At 41.6% G+C, this 21,450-nt stretch overlaps 1 protein-coding gene across 12 annotated transcripts in view; it reads right to left on the minus strand.

Annotated features, from left to right (window-relative positions):
* The window catches only part of TENM3 (teneurin transmembrane protein 3), a 1,246,978-nt gene that overhangs the window by 26,429 nt on the left and 1,199,099 nt on the right, over positions 1-21,450 (minus strand). For 11 of the 12 annotated variants that reach the window (XM_032328838.1, XM_032328846.1, XM_032328840.1 and 8 more), the window contains 3 exons: positions 12,729-12,961; positions 11,476-11,630; positions 9,824-10,698 (listed from right to left, as the gene is read on the minus strand). In XM_032328838.1, coding sequence (XP_032184729.1) covers positions 9,824-10,698; positions 11,476-11,630; positions 12,729-12,961 — 1,263 coding nt within the window. The remainder of the gene's footprint in view (positions 1-9,823; positions 10,699-11,475; positions 11,631-12,728; positions 12,962-21,450) is intronic. The other variant, XM_032328843.1, reaches the window with a different exon arrangement.

A 21,450-nucleotide genomic window follows, 5' to 3' on the forward strand; every position in this document is an offset into this window, starting at 1 on the left:
CTGCATTTTCCCTTGGCCATCTCTCAGATACCTCCATCCCCTTTCCCACAGCCGCCCTGGATATAAACATGCATCTTCTTGTCCCTCCTCATGTTCACGAATAGCAGATTAATCTTCTGGAACACCACTGTGCTATACTTCCCTGCCCCTCTGTGGTTCCTCAACCACGAGAAAGATCGCCTGAGTCACACTGTTGCCAACACAATGTCAACACACTCTTCATACTGCAAACTCATTCCGGTGCAGACAGGGCGCCAGTCTCGAAAACCTTCTTTAAAACTCCATGACAAGATTATCTGTTGTCTTCCATGTTTTCCCATAAAATGGGAAAATGTCATGTTTTTACAAATTATCTCCTGCTTTTGAGAAAAATCTGCGTAATGAGAGTGGGCCTCTGGAGAAGCAAGTACACCGGAGAAGAGAAGCAGTGGATTCAGCCTGGGCCTGAGTTCGTTGATCTTTCTCAGACAGGAGCCAAGCTGATGTATTTACTCATGTAGTGCTGGCCATGCCGCTCCTGAACCCCTCCTCTCTTCGTCCGCATTAGAGTGAAGCTAAACACGGACACTTTATACCGACTGGTTTCTCCAGCCCGAAGTCGACCTGCTCTGAGACGGCTGAGGCAACAGGAGATGTTGGTCTGAGGGCATTCTGGGACCTCTGAAGGGGATGAATGTTCAAGTTAAGTCCGACTTAAGACTGGCCCTTCCTCGTCTTTCCGGGGCCACCCCACGACAAGCGTACGCTGGGGGGTGCTTAGTGAACCCACATCATCTGGTGTCAGGCTTGTAACAAAGCAAAGATGTCTCTGAAGGAGACTTACCCAGCCTGCCTTGCTCCCCACTGTCCCCCTGATACAGAGGGACAATGTTCTCTTGCAACCACTGGAGTTCCTTAGGTTCCAATTTCCGTCCATAGTTCAACAGCCAGCACTCCCCGCCGCCCCCCAAAACTCCCCTTCATCTCGCCATCTGTTAGGGCAATACTTCTTTCCCACAGCGCTAATGTGGTACAACATCTCATCGGCCGCTTCAGTGAAGGAGACCAAAATGACTAACCCTCTCACAGCAAAATGTGGGCGCGAATCCTTCCTTGCTCCTCGTTCCCGGCAAAGGGCGCGCACAACAGTGAAAACAGCAGAACAGAGCCCGATCGAAACTTCGAATGGTGGGCTGACTAGGGACCCTAATAGCAAGACTGTGATTTGTCACATGAATATCCAAAGAACTTACATTGGTCTATTCTAGAAACGAGTCTAAGGTTTAGGCATTTTGACAATTATCTCAGAGACAAGCTGTAATTTCTTTCGAGTTCAGCAGCAATATCATCAGTAAGAAATCCGCACAAATCAGGCACTGGGGAGAAAACTATTAATTCTCATGATTTCTGTCTCGAGTGCTGAGTGGATCTCAGTGAGCAGGGGTGAGACCTGCACCGGCCGGGGAGGTGACTGACGCCTGTTTACATTTCTTTGCTGCCAAGCTGTAGCTCAGTCACAGGTCTTTGCTGTTGGGGGCGAATTTGGACCAGCACTTTGTTCTATTCTACCAGAAAAGGCAGCGGTCTGAAGCCGCGCCTGTATTCTCCTGTTCCAAAACCTCAGAAAACGAGTTCAGGGAAGCAGAGGCCTGGTGGACCTTTCGTTCCTCACCTCGCTGGTGTAGGCCTCTCTGTGAACATGGAGCCCAGGGATAGATGGTCAAGGGTGGGACATACTGTTCAGAGATCGAATCCAAGAAATGGAACCTGATGCCTCTTTCCTTCCACAGCTATGAAGACCACATCAGGGAGTCGGGACAAGGAGATACCCCAGCTTTGAAATTCCTGTGCCTCGAGACAAAGGCAAGTCAGGACAATCCAGAATTGGTTCTCCTTGGGTTGGAGAGATTCTTGATTGGCCATCATTGAGAGAAGGATCCTATTTAAGTCCAATTTCTTAAAACAAACAAATAAACAAACAAACAACCCCAGCTGTTTATTGACTGAGGAAGGTTGAGGTGAGCAGGACTCCTCTGTTTAGAGAACACATCTCGGCTTGCTAGAGAGCAGATGTCAGGGAAATTTGGGCTCCAGAGAATCTGGCAGCTTTGGCCACCAGGCTCCCCGCCCTGAACCAATGCCCTCCAGAGCCCTCACCTGTTCTTCCGGGCCCCTTTCTCTCCAGCTCCCCGGGGCTGGGACCTCTGGCTTCCAAAGCGTCAGGCACCTAGAATCATGGGGGCCTTTTCCAAGGTATTTTCTTTCTTTCTTCCTTTCTTCTTCCCTCCCTCTCCCTTTCTTTCTTTTTTAGATTTTATTCATTCCTCTGACAGAGAGCACAGGGGGGTGAGCAGCAGAGGGAGAGGGAGAAGCAGACTCCCCTCTGAGCAGGGGCTCATCCCAGCACTCGGGGTCAGGACCTGAGCCCAAGGCAGATGCTTAAGGACAGAGCCCCCAGGAGCCCCTACCGTGAGGTCCTCTTGAATTGCATATGCACTTACAGATTTGTACAGGCTGTTACCTTTCTCACTTGCTCTACATCACGAATAACCACTGCCTAAACTCATTCCTGGGTTAGGATTCAGTTCACGCCAGAAGTCGTGTGACTCTTGACGATACGCAGCCATTTTGTTTCCCTGGATTAGAACACTCTTTTAATATTTCTTTTGTTACTTGGACTCTAAAGATCCAGTTTAAATACCGCATCTGTGAGTAAAGAACTTTCTACCAATCCCTTTGGGCAGCCTTTGCTTTTGCCTTTACTAGAACTTGGCTCCTTTTTTCCTTTCCTGGAGCTAGAAATAGAAAGAAGTTTCTTCTAGCTGATGCTTGCCTTATATTCACTAAGTACTTAAAAATTTATTAACTACTCCCTTAGATACACTGCAGGTTTTTTCAGCTTTTGCTGTTTATATACTCCTCTTCATTACAAGGCTCAGAGATGGGAAAATATTAATTTATATAAGACTTAAATTCTTAAAGTAGGTTTAAACTGAACAAAACCTAGTTTTTAGCCAGGGATACAATGTGGTATTTCTTTACATTAATATTTTCTCAGAAGTTTATATACATTATATATGTATATATATACAGATGTGTATACATATATATACACACACACACATTATATTATTTATTTATTATGTTTGGGGAGGTCTCACTGTACAAACTGCAGATTTACCGAACTTCGGGATGAACCAGGGTCAGGGAACCATGTTTTGAAGTGTGTGCATGTGTACATTTGAGATGGGGTAGTGAGATGCAGGAGAGGGGGGGCTAAGTGAGGATTTGGGGTGACCCGAAGCATGGGGATGGCACCCCCAATCATCTTATCTTCTTCACAGACTGCTTTCCACAACCCTGGGAGTGCATTCACCACACGAGTTCTGCATCTGCAGCCCCTAGACATTCTGAAAGCATTCCAGGACCCTGGCCTATGGGCAAGGACTTTCTCTGGAAGGCTGGGGAACAAGGGTAGCCAGGGGTGAGGGGTGCTGAAGCTGCTTTTATTTCGGTATCATGGAGGAGCCAGAGATATTGGATAGTCTCTGGAAAATAGCCCTCTGTGAATCTTCGGATTTGGGATTGTTGAAAAACGAGCTGTTCGCTTTCACTGGTTGTCAATGAGCAATTTCTTGTCCTGTTACCCAACAAGCCTTTAAAACGGTTGGTGTATATAACACAGTCTTACAGTAAATCATTGGATAATCACTGTGTCAAAGGCGAGCTGCACACACATGGGGCTGTCAGATTTAGACAGTTACATAATTAAAAAGGGAATTCAACACTTTCGGAAGCTGCATTTACTCACTCTTGAACCATTATGGAGCAAGTTAGCACATCTAGAACATTAATTTGCTAAATGGAACACACTGAAAGGGTTACTGTAGCCTTGCAACCGTTGAAACACTGCAGATTATACTGAGAAAATTTGGAGACATTTTCTATTATGTTGTATGTTGAGATCTACTGAGAAAACCTGTATCAGATTTTACTTGCTGCGACTGCTTCAAGTCCTATGACTAACACACAAATAACCCTATTTCCCTTTCTGTTTTCAAACCTGGACAGAATGAACTCTATCTTAAAACCAGATTGCAGGAGAAAACTGGAGTAAGTCACGTATTAATAAAAGCATTGCCTTTGTAGCGCTCAGGTTAAGGTTTGAAACGTACAGAGCCCACTTTGTTCAATCGCCTGCATATTTTGTTTGTTTGTTTGTTTGTTTTTACTGGTGTCTCTGGGAATACACATTCTGGTTAAAAATTCAAAGCAAAATTACTAAACAGTTAAACAAAATAGAAAACATGGAAATCAACCATAATGTTTCCCCATGATTTTAAGGGCTCTAATAAAATCTCTTAAAAATCATCCTCCAAGTCTTAAGTGTTTCCTTCCAGGAGCCAAGGAAGCAGAGAACGGACAGAGGGTCGGCAGAGGGGAGGGGGGATGGCAGAGCCACGTGATGGGGACGGAGGGGGGACCCGTCCTGATGAGAACTGCGTGGTGCACGGAAGTGTGGAATGACCCTCGTGCATCTACGTGCATCTGAAACTAAGATCACATGGTAGGCTGACTACGTGGAGTGAAAAACAAAAACTTAAAAAAAAAAAAAGGAAGAAAAAGGAAAAAAGAAAATAAAGGGCGTGTGTGTGTGACACCTAGTACCATTTCTAGACACGTATTTATAAAACGGGCTTTGTTTTGAATGCAGTTTCTGGCAGGCAGAGCATGGCACCGTGGTTTCCGGGTTTGCATGTTCAGGCTCGGATGTCAGCGGCCCATCCCAGGCAGGAAGACTGTCCCCGTTTCGTGCTGTGGCAGATGCCCCTCCAGCGTCCCTGCCATCACAGGCTCCTGGGGTAACACACGTGAGGAGGGCACACCACAGCACGGACGTCAGGCTGTTTAGACAGGATTCGGTGTTAATGGGCACAGCGCATCTAATTTGGAGTAACTCATCTCTTCTAATTTGGAGTCGTTGAGTTTTCCAGATCACCTGCATTTTCCATGCACTAGTTGGGGTCCGTCGTCCACCCTCTCTTGACCTGGCCTGTCTTCCCTCCTTGAGATCGCACGTGGATACTTTCCCAGAGTCTCAGAACTGATGTCAGGGAGAGTCATGGGTTTGCCATGGGTGCAGAGCGGAGTTTATTATCAAGAAATGGTTCAGAAGCTCATTCTGAATTTGCTAAATTTGGGTGAGGGATGATAAAGCACTCGAATGAGAAGCTAGAGACCCATATGTACCTACATAAATGTGTAAAAGCGGAAGCTCATTAATTTACTCTGTACATCTGAACGGAGCTCATGAGAGAGCACACCGTCAGCTCCACAAATATAAAGTTCTAAATGATGAATACATAAGGTTGGTGTGTGATGATGATAGAAAAGTTGACAGAAGATGACAGAAAGATTGCCACCAACCTGCCTGTGTATCTGTACGTATCAGTCAGGACTCAGAGCATTTAATAAAAAAAAAAAAAAAAAAAAGGTGTCTTCTTTAACCAGACAGAAGAGCATCAGAATGCTATGCCCAAACAGTTTACCTTTTCTGGGGGTGAGCAAGCAGAGAACTGTGAAATGCCATTTACTAGTCAATAATTTATTCTATTGCCCCATTCAGTACACCGGATTTGCTTTTGTGTGCATTCAAGTGTGAGAGCTGTGGTTTCGCTTTGGGTCTAAATGTTTCAAATAATACACTTTTAGTAGGTAAGATCTTATTGACCACCCTGAAATTATTCTAGCTAAGGAACGGTAACATGTGATCATTGTTTCTAAATGGTGTGAATACCAGCATGAAATGGTCCCTACTACTAAGGGAAGGGAGTAACGAGGCTCATCACAGTGTCCTCACACATTAGCTAGTTGGACATCCTTTGCACTGCTTGACAAGTCAATGGAAGAGGAGATGTTGGACAGGAGGCTTATTCAATCAGTAGCACAGAGTTACTCAGTCCGTGAAACAGATCAGTCTACCTCTGAGATTTCAAAGCTAAGTTACAAACCCTCTGGCAGTCTTCCTATCATCCCATCCAGTAGCACGTCTAAGAATATTGGCCACTCTAACAAGTCACAATAGGGACATAATCATGACAAAGAACAAGGAGAGAAACAGCTGCTAAGGAGAAAATGCTATCTCTAGTTTTGAGATGAAGGTTCTTATAGTTCAGAAACTATCTGTGTACCCTAAAAAATCACCCTATTTTATGGGTGACTGATAAGAATCTCAATTTGGGAACTGGGTTTTCTCTTCCTAGACTCATCCTTTCTGATTGTAGGTACAACAATATACCTCAAAGGCATCTGCCTGGGACACGTTCTCTGTCTTGACTCCCAGCCAGCTCCTTAAGACCAACATCTCAGAAGGCAGTGCCATCAAGACAAAGACATTTTTCTCATTAACTATATTGTTAATACACCAACTAAGGAAGTCCTGATTGTACAAAGCCAACGAAACTTGAGTAAACATGTACTATCAATATCAGCAACAAAGAATACAAATTGTTAATATTTTCAGCATTGACTCTTGGTGCAGAGAAGTCCAAACTATCTGAGAAAGCGAGTGAGCAAAATTTATAGGGTACTCTTTCCATGAAGCCTGGGCAAGAGCCAGGGATGGGTTCTATCCGGCTCTTCTGTATAAATAAACATTCACTTGTCTACACCGTTGGTTTTGCTCTCTATTCCTTCAACCAAGAAATAGTTATTGGAAGAGTTCTGTATCCCTGCAACATTCCAGGAGATGTGCGAGCCAAAAAGATAATTAGTTTGCATTTTAGAAAATGCTTCCACATTTTATTCTGTACTCACAGCAATACTGTGGCACATGACTGGTAAACTAAAGTTTGTACTGAGAAAAAATTAATAAAATTAAAACATACAAGGTAAGTCATTGAGCTAATTCTCTTCTTAAAATGTATTCGGTAGGCAGCACAGCGACTGTACTTTTACTGGTAGGCAAATTTATTGATTCTGGGTCCTCTGCCAGCTGTTTCTGTCCTAGAGAGCTTTTAATCTCAAGACTTTTAAGGCACTAGGCTAGGGAAAAAGACGGACATGTACAAGTGGGAATTTGGGCCGAAAAGTTTAATTTCTCTTTGCGAAAGAGGAATTTGTGCAGAAAGCGGATTATAAAGCCTGCAGCAGCTCTATGGACTGGGGTCATGAAAGTCACAGAAAACAGGTATTTTTCAGTTGGGAATGGTGATTCCTGGCCCCCCCACCCCCCACCCAATCTCCTTGTGGTTTTCGTAGAACTCTGACCACTGTCAAACGTCCAGTATCCCTTTCTTTATAAAATCACCAAATACCATTCTCAAGTCGAACTTAGACATGCAGTATTGCACAGATACGACGGGGAATGCGACAGATATTACTGGTATTCTGGGAGTGCGCCTGCTCACCAAGATGGCAAACACGGAATACGTCTGACCGGGATTCAGATGCCCCTGCCGCCCCCCCAGCACCTTCACCCAGTCCCGAGTCCAAGTCAGGAGGTGGTGAGCAGAAATTCTCGTCAAGACTCTGATGGTGAGGGGGTTCAGCTTGCCCATCCATAGTTGCAAATCAGTGCACACGGAATGTGCTTCTCTCTCTCAGCAGAGAGGGTGGCCTGAAAATGGCCCCCCCCCACCCTTCTTCTGCGTGCTTACTTTTGAATGAGTTTTAGTTTCTGAAGCTTAGACAGAAGAGGGGGGCCCTTGCTCTTTCATAAGCAAAGTGTGAAAATGTATAGAAAGAAAAAAAAGATCACTTGTTATTTGAGATAATGATTCTGCGTTACTTAGGTTAAGTGCCTTTTTTTCGTTCTGTCTCATACTGTAACACACTGCTTTGTCAAAATGCAAAAATGTTTCTTAGACATTTTTTTAGTCATGTCTTTTGCTGCCGACATCTAGAGAACATGTAATAAAAGCACATTTTTTAAAAAAAAGCAGTATTTTTGCTCATTTTATTATAAAAATTATTTTTCAAGCACTGGTTTATTAAAACACTCTATTCTCAAATTATAACCCAAATGTCCATGTGAGTATATTTACATGCATAAATATACACAGCTTTATATTTAGAAAAATATTTGCATAATGCGTTTGGCATTAGTTGCCCTTATTTAACTTATTTAGCTGTGACTTAATAGTTCTACTTTAAACATGATGTGTAATAACTTTTTATATTGGTGAAGATGTGATTGTGATGTATTTAAGTTAATCACAAATTTTATTCTTTAAAACAATGCTTGCCCCTTACAGTCACGAGACTGGCCTGCCAACTCTAACTCTACTTTCACTGCTGTGATGATTCTGAACTAAGTCTGGGGTTCTTGGAGAGTCTGTGAATGGAGAAATAGGTCTTCTTTGTGCACCACACTTTATAAAAAAGGTAGAAATCCTAAATTTGTTTATACTAGTCCAGATCAACTCTACCAATGGAGTATAACCCTTTCTCTAAATTTCCAGACGCGATTAAAATGCATTCGTAGGTCACAAATAAACCACTGTATCAGCTGCAAGAAGTTCATGTGTCAGCAGTCACCCACACGATAAACTTCTATGCAGTGTCAATTCCTGGGAACAAATAACGACACATTCAAAAGTGGCCCACAGAGTAGAGCTTGAGTCGTAGACTGTACTAAAAACTTATTGCTCTATTTTTTTTCCTCCCTGCTTTTAACTAAACTGAAACCCTACCACGCCACCATCATTTCCTAAAGGTCTTATTATCAGAGCAGCTCTCCTGCCCAGTCTCGTCTGATGGTAGCACTTTTCCAATACTTTTTTTTTTTTTTTTTTTTTTTTTGCCTCTTTGGCAATATAGCCTGCTATCACTTTGAAAATGGTGCAAAGGAAGTGCTTTCCATTAACTTCCAATTTATTCCTTTCCTATTGCGATCCTAAAATGAGCAAAAGGAATGCTAAGAACAGAATTTTAATGTAATTCAATTGAAAAGGTTTGTTCCTCTGACAAAATCATGCTGCTGGGTAACATTCATTTTATTAAAAGGGAATCTGTCAAAAAAGAAAAGCAATTCAAGCTACAGGAGAACTCAGCTTTATGTATAAGATCCATTCCAGAAAGGTTGTACGGAAAATATTTGTATATTGGATCATTTTTTTTCCTACTGACTTTTATTATAATTTTAGAGGTGTACTCCTACAAAAAATACTTCTGCTTCAGCATATCATTGTAAAAATCACACCCAGGAACTCAATATTCATTTCAAGGACTATTTTGCATTTGTCAACATGCCATCTCTGTACATCTAATTTCCCCTTATGGTTTGTGTGATGTTAGTGAAGTGAAGAGTAATCGAAAATGATTTTACATATGCGTTCACTGCAAAGTACATATCCCGTAAAATATACAATGGCTGATTCCCATTTCATTCTGATTGACCTCACAAAATGTGGCTGTTCAAATAGCACACCGTCTGGGCCGCTGCTCACATATTTAGTAGGAGAATATAGTGGCGGCATGAGCCTTGAGCTTTTTCATGCACCTTCCACAGCAACCAGAACTTGCTGATTTGCATTTAGTGGAAAGGTCCTCTTGAGTGCAGTTTAGATTAGGTCTGTATGAAGCAAAACGTTAACCCTTAAGCCGAGGTTCACTGACCGTGAGGCCAATGACGCGGAAGCTTTTCAGAACTTCCCATCGTATGGGTCCCCTCTTTTGTCTAATTTTGTCTTCTTTTTTGGAGAGCGAGGGATCCCCAAATTAGAGAAGCTCCAGGTCCCCCCGAACCTGGATCTCACCACCCCTTTAGATTATATCGTTATTTTTAGACCACATGATTCTATCACAGCATTTTATAAGCAGAGCAGAATTTGGATATACTTACTCGAAAAACGTTGTCCATCCAGTCTCATCGCTCTTAGTGGCTAAAAGACCACTATTGCCATGGTAAGTAAACAAAACTAATTCTAGTCCTTGAGCGGTCATGCTTTTCAGACATCCATTCGTTCCTATCGTCAACCATATCACTTGGTTATCTGGAGACACCACGCGTACTGGCATCCGATTTGGGTCCCGTCTAATTCTAAGAGTATTACCGCTGCTGTCTGTCACAGCGGTGATATCGTTATCATTGCTGTAGCTAAAATTGTACAGGTAATCGCCAGTCACTAAACTTACAGTATACTGGTGAGTGCCATTGATGTCAAAGATATAGAGTTCCTGGTCAGTTGGAGAGGCAACTTCGTAAAAGTTCATAGAGTTAAGGAAAGGCTTGTTCTTTGACACAGCCCGGATCCGAATGTTGCCCAGGTCCGCGATGTATAGGGTGCCATCCGGGGAGGCAGCCAAGGAGGACGGGGCACTGAGCTTGGCGTCTTTGGCGTAGCCATCTCCGCTCTGGTAGCAGTCACAGTTGGCGTCATTTTTGCAGTCACACTCGGAAGGTATCCCCGCCACCAGCGAGATCTCCCCGTCCGTGGTGACCTGCCTTATCCGGTTAATTTTCTTTTCGTCGGTCTCGGTGATGTACAGGACCCCGCTGTAGGACACGGCGATGGCGGTGGCGGATTCCAGGGTCGTCTGGACCGCGTGCTTCCCCACGGAATATTCCACCCCTGGCACCTGGCAGTGCATGGGCCGTCCAGCAGCGATGCGCACTTGGCGGTTCTCTGTGATTTGCAGGACGACGTTATTATCCAGGACATAAATAGAGTTATCCATGGGGTTAATGGCGAGGTCAGTGGGCCACTCCAGACGCACCTTCAGAGAAAAGAAATGGCCCAGTTAGTCAGTTTCTGTGCCGCAGTTAATTTGCCGGAAGAGTGAATTAGACCGTTTAAGGAAATTACCCTTAATTTGATAAACTGTTTTAACATTGTTCCCTGAAATAGCTACTGTAAAGTAAACTTAAAAATTTCGAGGGGAGACAAATGCAGGAAATAACGTTTTAGTTAAAAATGCAGCTCACTGGAAGACTTGCAAGTTACAGCCAAAACGCAACCTCTAAGCAGTGAGTTAATAGGTTTCAATGAGATATGAACACATACATTCCTTCGGCTGTAATAAGCACCAGACGTCGAGGCTTTCTAGGTTATGAATACATTAGTGTTCTATTGTGTTTTCAATCAGGCCAACAGGAAAGTCCCTCATTCTAAATACAAGTCCCTTGGGACTAATCATAGTGGGTTCTTTCTACTGCTTAAAGAGCTCATGCAATCAAAAGATTAGAGATTTAAGCTGTTTTGTTCTTTCTGGAATATCTGCCTGCTGCTACTTTACTGGTATTTTATTTCGAATGCTTTAGCATTTCTTCATGCTAATTGTTCCGTAATCTCATTGAATTCATCAAATGCAGAACCATAGAAGAAAATAACTTTTTATTAGCTCCTGAGATACATTTAAACGGAACAGCTCTAATACCACAAATGCCACACATGGTATATATGCAGTTTATTACGGGGCCATCCCAGACTACTGACTTAGTCAACCGAGACGCCTAGAAAGGAAACAAACAATGCAGCTTAAGATTTTAGCTACCTGGCTGATGTGCATGCTGGTGTCACAAGTTAAAGGTCTGGCTGAAGTCAGATCGTTGGAGCCCAGGAGAGTTGATATGATTCCATTTTGATCAACCTTTCTGATCATGGTTCCGTCAACAAAGTAGATCAATCCATTCTTATCAATCGCCATTCCTTTTCCAAGAGAAGTAAGCGTGACCAATTTTTTCAAACGGGATGCATTTTTTTGGGCTCATGATCAAATTCAATGTTCAACCCCAGGGATAATATAGGTGATAGGTAGCAGGTCAGATTGTAGATTGCAAATACATTAGGAAAAACCCAACAGAGGCATTTGTAACACACATCTACGTAAAATGTAGTAAGGAAATAACCGAAATTTGTAAGAATCTCTACTTGGTGTATGAATCACATAGGTGCTCCCTGTATCTTAAATATAAAATTGTAACTTCTGTATAATATTGTTGTCTATCAATTACAGAAACAGGTCAAATTCTCTTACTCTGAACTTAGAATAACTGTATTCTAACAAAAATAGATCTGAGCCAAGGTTAGTGTTTCATTGACCTTGTTACAATGAAATTTGCTATTATGAATAATTCAGTACAACAAATGCTTTTTTCCAGTCCTTATTCACATAACAGTTGCCAGCTATAATGAAAAACAAAACAAAAAAAAGCCCCAAACCAAAAAACATTGTAATGAATGGCATAATACATGAGCAAGGAGTCAGTCCCAACTGGTTTAAAAGCTAGAAACCTTTATCACATAGAATTTTAGCTCTTGTTACCTCCAGAAATTCCTCACAGCAAGCATTTTTTCCCATGGCATAGAAACAAAAGTTTAATAGCTCCGAACTGGGTGAGGACTAATAGCGTTGCTTAGTGATGGTATTTAAAGAGGTCTGGGACTCATTCATGACAAAGAGATTCCAGGACAATGAAAGAATCTGGACACTTCCTTGAAGTTTAACAGGATGTGACCTGAATAATATGGACCCATTGCTTTCTTCTTTGGAAAGGTGAAAAAAAAAAAAATGGAATGATAAAAAAATGCCACGAACCCAATATTTACTGTAAAATCAACTTAGGATTCTAGCAGTTTCACACTACATGGCTTTTCAAAACACAGGATGTGAAACTGCTTTCTAGAACACAGTTGAGCGTAAACTGTTAGACTCAGCATTAAACACAATCAGGCACTAACTGGGTTTTCTGTATTATTATTATTTTTTTAATAAAAAGAAATCTTCAAACTGGTAAATGCCAGTACCTTTGGGACTCATGAGGGTTGCTTCAATGGCCTTCCCCCCATCTCCACATCTGGCTTCGTCGAACGGAAGGCACTGCTCCCCCGTCCCAGCGACGACTTCAGCATTTTTAGTCAAATCTTTTGTACCCGTAAGTGACTTTGGGCGATAAATTCTGCGGGTGTTAGTGTCAGAAACATACAAATCTCCTGTGACTGGATCGGTTGCCAGGTAGTATCTGTGAGCTGGGTTGCTGCTGTAAAAAAAGGAAAGGATCATATGTAAACATCACAAGATGGTTACCCCTAACACAGGGGGAGACTCAAGAGCAAAACAAAACAGATCATGAGAAACTGATTACAAACTGTTATTAAAGACTGGAAAACGAACAGCATATTTAAGAACGACTTCAAAGAATGAATGAGAAGAGTTGGAAGCGAGCTCTGATAGGACTCTGTTCCTCCCTTGCCTGTCGCGGAGGATTTAATTATTAAATTTATTAGAGTGGCCATCTTGAAAATAATTCCCTTTGGAAGGCAAGATGTTTTTAGCCTAAAATGGAGAGAGAAGCAAGTTCTCTAAACCCTTTTGGTTCAATGAAAAGCCATTAATAAAGTGCCCTCGAGTGACAGACATAAGGTTGATTCCATGGGAAGGGTGCCTCTGTCCGACTCCAGTGAAGGAGAAGGTACCACTGATTTCCCTCAGTCCTTAGCACAGGGTGGTCTCCTGTTTTGCTACAAATCCAAATCCCACAGACATCTGCCCCTGACAAAATGTGGAGTCGTCTGTCCTGTGTCTGGATCGGTTGCAAGGTAGTATCTGTGAGCTGTCTGTCCTGGTTGCTCTATCATCATCCAGAACGGTGATCTGATGCAGTTACGTTTGTCTTGAACTAGGGGGTGAAATACTAAAATAAGGTCACTCATGTGGAGGGGGCCGTCTCAGTCGGGGGCCTCGTGCTGTGAGCCAGAATGGCGAACCCATCAGTTCTACTTGTAAAGCTGTAAGTGAAACTGCTCTGAGACCTGTCTCTGATTTTGATGAGATAGGCATTTGTTCACAAAACACAGCGCCTCAATTTTATACATTCCAAGTAATGCAAGTGTGAAATATGTTATGTCCCCCTGCCTGTAAAGAGTGGTAAGACGGACATCATCAAGGAATGGGTGAATTATGACACTTAGTTGGAATTAGAAAGTTAATCTCTTGATAAACAGGCAACACCACATTCTTAGGATTAATGTAATTTTGTACATGGTGCAAATAATGCCTTCTGGAAAAAAATTCTAAAAAGAGTTAAATAATTTGGTGTCCCCATAAAGACATCAACAGATAAGAATCCAACAGATTCCACATTATCTTGAAGATAAACTTGATTTTACTAACTCACTCTTTCTTACTCTCTCTACACATGTGCACGCTCGCACGCACACACACACATACACTTTTCCATTTATTTTATATGTGAATATCTAAAAGATGTAGTGAAAGTTGAATTATATGAAAGTGTTGATTCTAAATAATGATGTAGTAGTCTTTTCATTACTATTAGGTTCTAATGAGACAATTCCCACTACTTAATGCCCTTCCTCTTAAGTGGTGAATACATGTACTTTGGGGCCCCTGTGAGAGTCTGCTGTTAAAATAGCAAGTTCTAGGTTTCACTAGTGGGCCTCACATTGGTGGTCGCCCAGCTGGATGGTCACATGTGGAATCTGCATGGAATCTTCTGGAAATCTGAAAAGGCCTATGGCTATGATGTGGATTTATAGGGAAACACTGAGACACACAGAGCCTTGAATACCTTCAGGTTTCGGGTCTCCTTTCTACTCTTCAATATTTTTTGGTGACAAGAGACATATTTGAGCTAGAAGTCTTGAGTGGGGGAACATGTATAAAAGGGTGAACAGTGAAACAAAGGACTCAAAGAGATACAAGTCATCTGAGGTAAAACCATTTCAGACATACTGGGTTTTACCGAATGATCACCTTGCCGTGTTATTATGTCACTTTTCTAAATTGATGCCTGAAATTTTAAAGGCATAGAAATACTGGGTTCCATAATGTGGTAGATTGTTACTTGGTAATGAAGCAAAAAGCTACAACATATCAATATAACCTTCAGGGCAACTTTAAGAGGTTATTTTCCCCCTACAAACAGCCCGATATGGACAGGGCTGGTCTTTCCGATGTATGGTTGGTGACAGGGTTGCGACTCATTCCAACTGGGTCTATTTTGAGAGATGTGACACTGGAGAGACTTCTCTAGTCTCTTCTGATCTCCCCAATTATATATTAATTATAAATAGCCAGAGAGCTGGTTATGAAAACACACACACACACACACACACACACACACACACACACACACTTTGTTTCCTTGCTGGTTGTAAATCTATGAACATGACCTCTGGACCAGACTGTCAGGGTCTGAATCCCAGCTTCTTCACTCACTAACGGTGTGATGATAACAATAATACACATTTCATGGGATGCTGACAGGGTTACAGCCGCTAATACAGGTGCGATGCTTAGAACAGTGTCTAGTACATAATACATACTCAGAGAGCGTTAGCTATTCTGCACACTTGGTTCTGTCCTGCCCCCTCTCACACCGCCGTCTTTTGCCTTGGACCTCCCTATGGCAGAGAAGCACGAGACTGACTGTTTACCACTTCCACCCTGACTGGCTTTCTGAAAATGTTCCTAGGGAAAAAATGACTATCTAAACTTGGAGACGTTCACACTGGTTTCCTTGGTCCTGCTGTTACGCTTATAAGATCCTGAACTATTAAAACAACGCAGACCTCTTTTTTAAACACCCACTTGGAATTGCTTCTAGAGTAATGATGATAAAGGCAAATGAATAATGCAACCCAATGTAAATTCAGTCGGAGTTAGGTATTCATATGAAACACCTTTATAAAGCCACAAGGTCACTTTCAAGAAAATAGGATCAAGAAGTCTCTCTTTCTTTCACATGCACAAAGGGTGGAAATGCACCATCTTCAAGAGAGCAAGCTGGGGTCTCTTTTTTCTCAGTGTTGAAGTAATATCATCAATCGTTCCTCTGAATTTTCAAAGCCAGATGACTTGGTCTCCAAATGCATATGGTTTGGCTCAAGGACAAAGACCTTGTTTGGGGTACTCTGGGAATATTGAGTAATTTTTCAAGTGGAGGGTAATATGCCAAATTACTCATTTGAATGACATCCAAGCCCAGGATAGGGGGACTTAATCATGAAGTCCTTTTCACCCTCTTTACGAATCTTTTCTAAAATGTCTGTTGAAAGGCTATTTGTGGAAAAATCCTTCAAGAGCAACTTCTGGGAGACAGTTTCAAAAATAAAGAATATTAATTCAATTTTTCAATCCAAGACATACAAAAACAACCCAAAACTCAGATCATGATCTTCCCATCTGTTTAACCCACTTATAAACTGTGCAGAACTGTACAAAATGAAAAGGGAAAGGATTCTCCCTTGCCCTTTCTTATCTCTAATATTCCTTGATAAAAAAGCATATATCCTTTTATATTTTTTATTATGCTAAAAATAGGTACCTATTTACAGACACATACATACTTTGGCACAAAAGCTGTTCTGCACCTTGCCTTTTTTATTTAATAGCGTACAAGGGAGAATTTTAATACCAAGCTGTTCTAACTATATAAATCATGGCTTTACAACAAAGGAGAATAAAAACTTCAGGACCCTGATGAAGAATGATGTAAAGAAAGGGGCACCTGGGTGGCTCAGTTGGTTAAGCATCTGACTCTTGGTTTCAGCTCAGGTCATGATCTTAGGGTTGTGAGATCGAGCCCAGCATGTAGCTCTGTGCTCAGCAGGAAGTCTGCTTGAGATTCTCTCTCTCTCTCTCTCCCTCTGCCCCTCCTGCCATAGGCTTGTGTGCACTCTCTCCCAAAGAAATAAAATCTTAAAGAATGGTATAGAAAAATTACACGTGATTTTTCATGACGTCCCTCATTTTGAGAATAAAACAGCAGATTTTTGAGGTGGCTGCTTGAGCTATAGGACATGAGTCCAAAAAAACCCGGACATTCAAGTCCTAAGATTTGCTTTTACTGACGTCATTTTTATTCCAGTGGGATAGTAATAAGAGAATGTCCAAAGTGGGGCTTATATTTGCCATTTCCCGTCCTGAAGCATCTCCTTCTTTGAAGACGCAGGGATGTCTCAATCAAGCAACATATGTCTGCCAAAAGAAAGCTCTAATTTTGCACACAACTCCATTGTCCAGAATAACAAATGTGGAGGAGTATGCGGTCTTGGAGAAGAGAGTTTACCTCTGGAAATATCCCCCCACAGAATGGTGGGGAATGAGAACGGGAGGAGTTCTCTGCCATGCCGCCTAGCGTGGTGGCTGACAGCTGCTTCTGAGAGCCCAGCTCCTTCTAAATGAAAAGAGGGATCAGTACCAAAGCACGAAAGGGGGGTGGTGAGCTTGGAAACTTTCAGCTGACTGCACGCAGAAAAGCTCTGACAATATATGGGATGGATCTGGGGTTCAAGGACCCCGATATAAGCAGAGCTTTCTGATAGCGGGCTAGTACTTGCGCTCTGGCTTCCTGAAAAGCCAAAGCCCTTGAGAGGCTGGTGTGCGAGCACAAATCGATGGTGAGTTCTCAGGTCAGTCAAAGGTCTCTTGTGGAAAACGGGAGGCTACAGTGACCGAGGGTGGAGCATAGGGATGTACAACATGGATGGTTTGTGGGAGTCTCTGCTCACCAGGAGAAGCACCACGGTCCTCTTCTACAACTGACTGAGATGTTCATTTCAGAGAGGCTTAGGATAACATTGAGGTTTTGACTAAGGATGGCAAAATCAAAGCAAGGTAAAAACCTTTAGTAACCCGCTCCTCGGAAGACTGACCCTGCCCTGCCTAGATGACCGTGATTCCCAAGCGAACTTCTCCATGGACACAGATCCAGCTGTAAACACAGACTAGATGAGTTATTCATTCTGTCATCATTCAGCTTTCGTAGACTAGAGAGATATTTGCAAAGAACAAGCTATAGAAGAGATGTCATTAGCACTTTCATCTTTTTATTGGAAATTGTGCCAGAGCCCTTAGAACACAGAAAAGCGTAAATCATATTTATGGATAACAATAAAATGCCTCTTTTCTGGGGTCTGAAACTTTTTATACTTGCAAGCAGGGCTTTGGGATGTGGTATTTCTGTGTCTGTTTGATTTTTAAATATGAAGTCAATAAGAAGTGCTGAATCAAGCTTTTATAATCTTGTATTTAAACTTTAATTGATTCAAGTTCACAGACCTGTGATCGGCATTTTCTTTGATCTCTTAATTGGTAATATAAAATTCACAAAGTTGATTTTTAGGCTCACATATTTTATGGCCTCTTAACTGGCATTGCTTAATTAATTTAAGTTCCTTTATTTTGGAATTTTAGAGAATTGGAACAGAGATGAGCTAAAATTTATTACCTACAAAAGGAGTTTGTTAGCAAACTCATACTATAAACCTATAGGGGAGATGTTTAGCATAGCTAAGAGATCTTTAAAATTTTAAGGCTTTCAGAAGCTTCCTTTTATGTAAAAAATTTTGTGTGTTGATTGATTAGTATTTATATCCGTTCATTCAAGTATAGCTTGAGACTTTTATTTGATATGATATCCTGGCAGCACTTATTATATTTGGTATGACAGAATACTCTGGATTTTAAAATAAAAAGACTATGTGTTTTTATATTTATTTTGTTATTTAATATTTTCATTAATTATGTCCCCCATTAGTCCAATTCATGAGACTCTTTAATAGTATACAAAACTAGTAAATGACCAGAATCATGCATTTTTATATATTACTTAATCATTAACTGCCTACACTGTTCATTTTTGTATATTTAGATGTATTTTCAATATCTTTTTCCTCCTATCATCTGTTCCTAAGCCCCTCATGACTTTGATGCTAGCCAGCACAGTGGGGATAAAGAGAAAGCCAACAGTATCCTATCAACTATGATGAGGAAGAGAACATAGGCAAATAGGAAGAAGCACCTGGAAAGAATTTTATTTTTTTAAGCAAAATAGAGAAGCTCCAGTGAGTTGACATATTTTGCCTTTGTGAAGTCCGTTTTGATTAATTAGTTATTGAGCAAATGGAATCCCTATTTTTGTCCTCTCTTTTTTATCATCCTCTTCTTCATCACCCTTATATAGTATGTTCATTCTCTGCCTTCCTTTATTTTATGGGTGGGTTTCCTTCCTTGCTAGCCATACTCTTTCAGGTACCTAGCATCTCATGGTTTCAGGCAACAGCTTTCTAACCCATCCTCAAGTCATCCTGAACACTGGTATCAGACTCATCTTCCTCGAGGGCCATTTTGAGTATGCCGCCACCTTGTTCAAGGTCAGAAAATGGCTGTCCACTATATCTGTTGTCCTACAGGACAGAAGAGCAATTCCTTAGAGCACTCAAGGCCCTAAGCAATCTGACCCTACCCTGACTTTTTACCTGTATCTCTTACTATTTCCTACACGGATCCCCTGCTCCACCCAGGTAAATCTGACTCCTCTTAGAACATGTCTTGCTCATGCCTTCCACAAACCCCAGTAACGTCCCTTGTTCTGTATTCTTTCTTCACAACTGCCTCCCAACGCCTTTCTTCCTGTTGTTCTGTTTAAGCAGACTTCATTTTCAGACCTAGGTCAAATATCACCTTCCAGAGAATTTTCACTTATCGCACCCCCATCCCCAGTAATCTTTTCCCCCACAGAATTCCTCTTACAGTATAAGCCCTGGACATAACAAAGTCCCAAAGCAGGATACTGATGATGTTACTTAGTTTGTTACTTGTATATCTTGTTTCCCCTACTAGATTGTTTAGTTCTGAGAGCATGGATTTTCTTACATTATTATTTGTCAAACTGCCTAGTACATGGGAAGTGATCAGTCAACACTGATTTAACGAGCATGAATATCAATATAAAACCGAAACAGTGCGTTTTACATGCATGGAGCAAAAGGAAATGCAGGAGCTCACACTTAGCCAGGATAACGTGCGGGGGAGAAAGGTTAAGGAGGGTCATGAGAGAGGGAGCATAGTGAGTATCACTGCCCGACAGCAGGAGTTAGTACATAAAGAGCTCATATTAGAAAGTATCGTTAATAATAATGGAGCTCTAACCTCTAATCAATGTAGTTTTTTTTTTCCCCAGGGAGAGAGATTATAGTTCTAAGTAATTTGTCCAATGATTGTGAAATAAATCTAGCTTTTTGTGTACCCAGGGAATTATCCCACAGAATTCTAGCCATTTGGACACATAAAAAACTGACTGCACGGTGTCGTGCAATGAACACGCTGTTCAGAGTGGTTCAAATCCCTGTTCCCCACTTCTTAGTTATGTGTCTTGGGGAAAAAATGCTTCCCCCTCCCCAAAGCTTCCTTGAGTTTCAGTGACCTCATTTGGAACCCCGAAGGACTATTGTTTGGATCTGCAATAAAGTATATAAAATGTCTGGCACCTAGCCTGGCAGGTGATGGGCTGGTTTGTTAAAAAGGAGCTGCTTTGATCGTTCTTTCTGTATGGCCTCCAGCATTTTCACATTTAGTTGGTGTATGCACGGGTCTGTCTTCCCTCTTTCCTCCACAGTTACCAAGAAGGCGAGGCCAGAACAATTTTGATATTTTGCTGTGGATTCTAATAGCAGAGCTTCGTGTGCTCAGCAGTCTGGAGAAATTTACTGTTAATCTTAGCACGTGACGAGCTATTAGCTGAGAGCACAAGCTCCATAGGGCATCTCACTCAGCACAAACTCAATAGGGCATCTCGGGGAAAGGTCCTGGGGCCATGCCTGGTCATATGGATATGCAACAGCTTCTCATCTTCTGGGGGAACCTTGTCTCTTATTCCCTCCTTGTCAATCTCTGCAACATTGTTCCAGTGGGTAATGCTGATGTGCTCATCTCAAGGATGTCACATAAACTATTTCTAATTTTTCTACCCGATATCATTTCATTAGATCCTTTACTGGCCAAATGAGATCCAGCAGGTGCAACAAGTCTAGCTTTTTTGGTGAGCTTTACTTTAAAATATATAACTTTTTTTCCTTTTTTGTTGCCCTGTGCGAAGTTTTTCAGTCAAAACACTCTATACACAAGCTTTTGCTTTGCCTTCTCTACCTAAGGACACGTTGCAAGTAGAATCTGAAAAACTTCTGAGCTCACACACTTGTTTCAACTGTTCTCATCCTAAACTTGGAAGAAAGTCTTTTCCTTCATAATAGTGTCCATGAAAACATTACTTCTTAAAACGCAAATCTAGTGACTCTCTCAACTTGGGAAAATATAAATGACCACAGTGATGGAATTTACCAGGAAGTTAACAAAGCCTAAGTATTAGGATTCCTTCCTACGGTTCCTTGCAAGCCCAGTGAGGTCCCAGGGAACATGATCACATGATCTTACATTTTTAAAAATTTGCCACAGTAAAACATTTTTCAGATTCTTTTTCTTAAACAGAATCTCCCCAATTGAATAAGCTTTGGGCCCAATAAACCAAACTAAATGTCTTGAAGTCTCCTACTCTGCTTCAAATTTTGTTCTGTTCAATATGGCTTAGATTATGTGAGCCAGTAACTGATGTTTACAAATATATTTGTTCTATGGACATGCTCCTTATAATTTTTTTTTTTTTGGTGACAAAATTTATTTTATTAACTAACTTGAAAATAGCTTTTCAGATTATGTTGCATAATA

Source organism: Mustela erminea, chromosome 21, assembly GCF_009829155.1.
Source record: "Mustela erminea isolate mMusErm1 chromosome 21, mMusErm1.Pri, whole genome shotgun sequence".
NCBI lineage: Eukaryota > Metazoa > Chordata > Mammalia > Carnivora > Mustelidae > Mustela > Mustela erminea.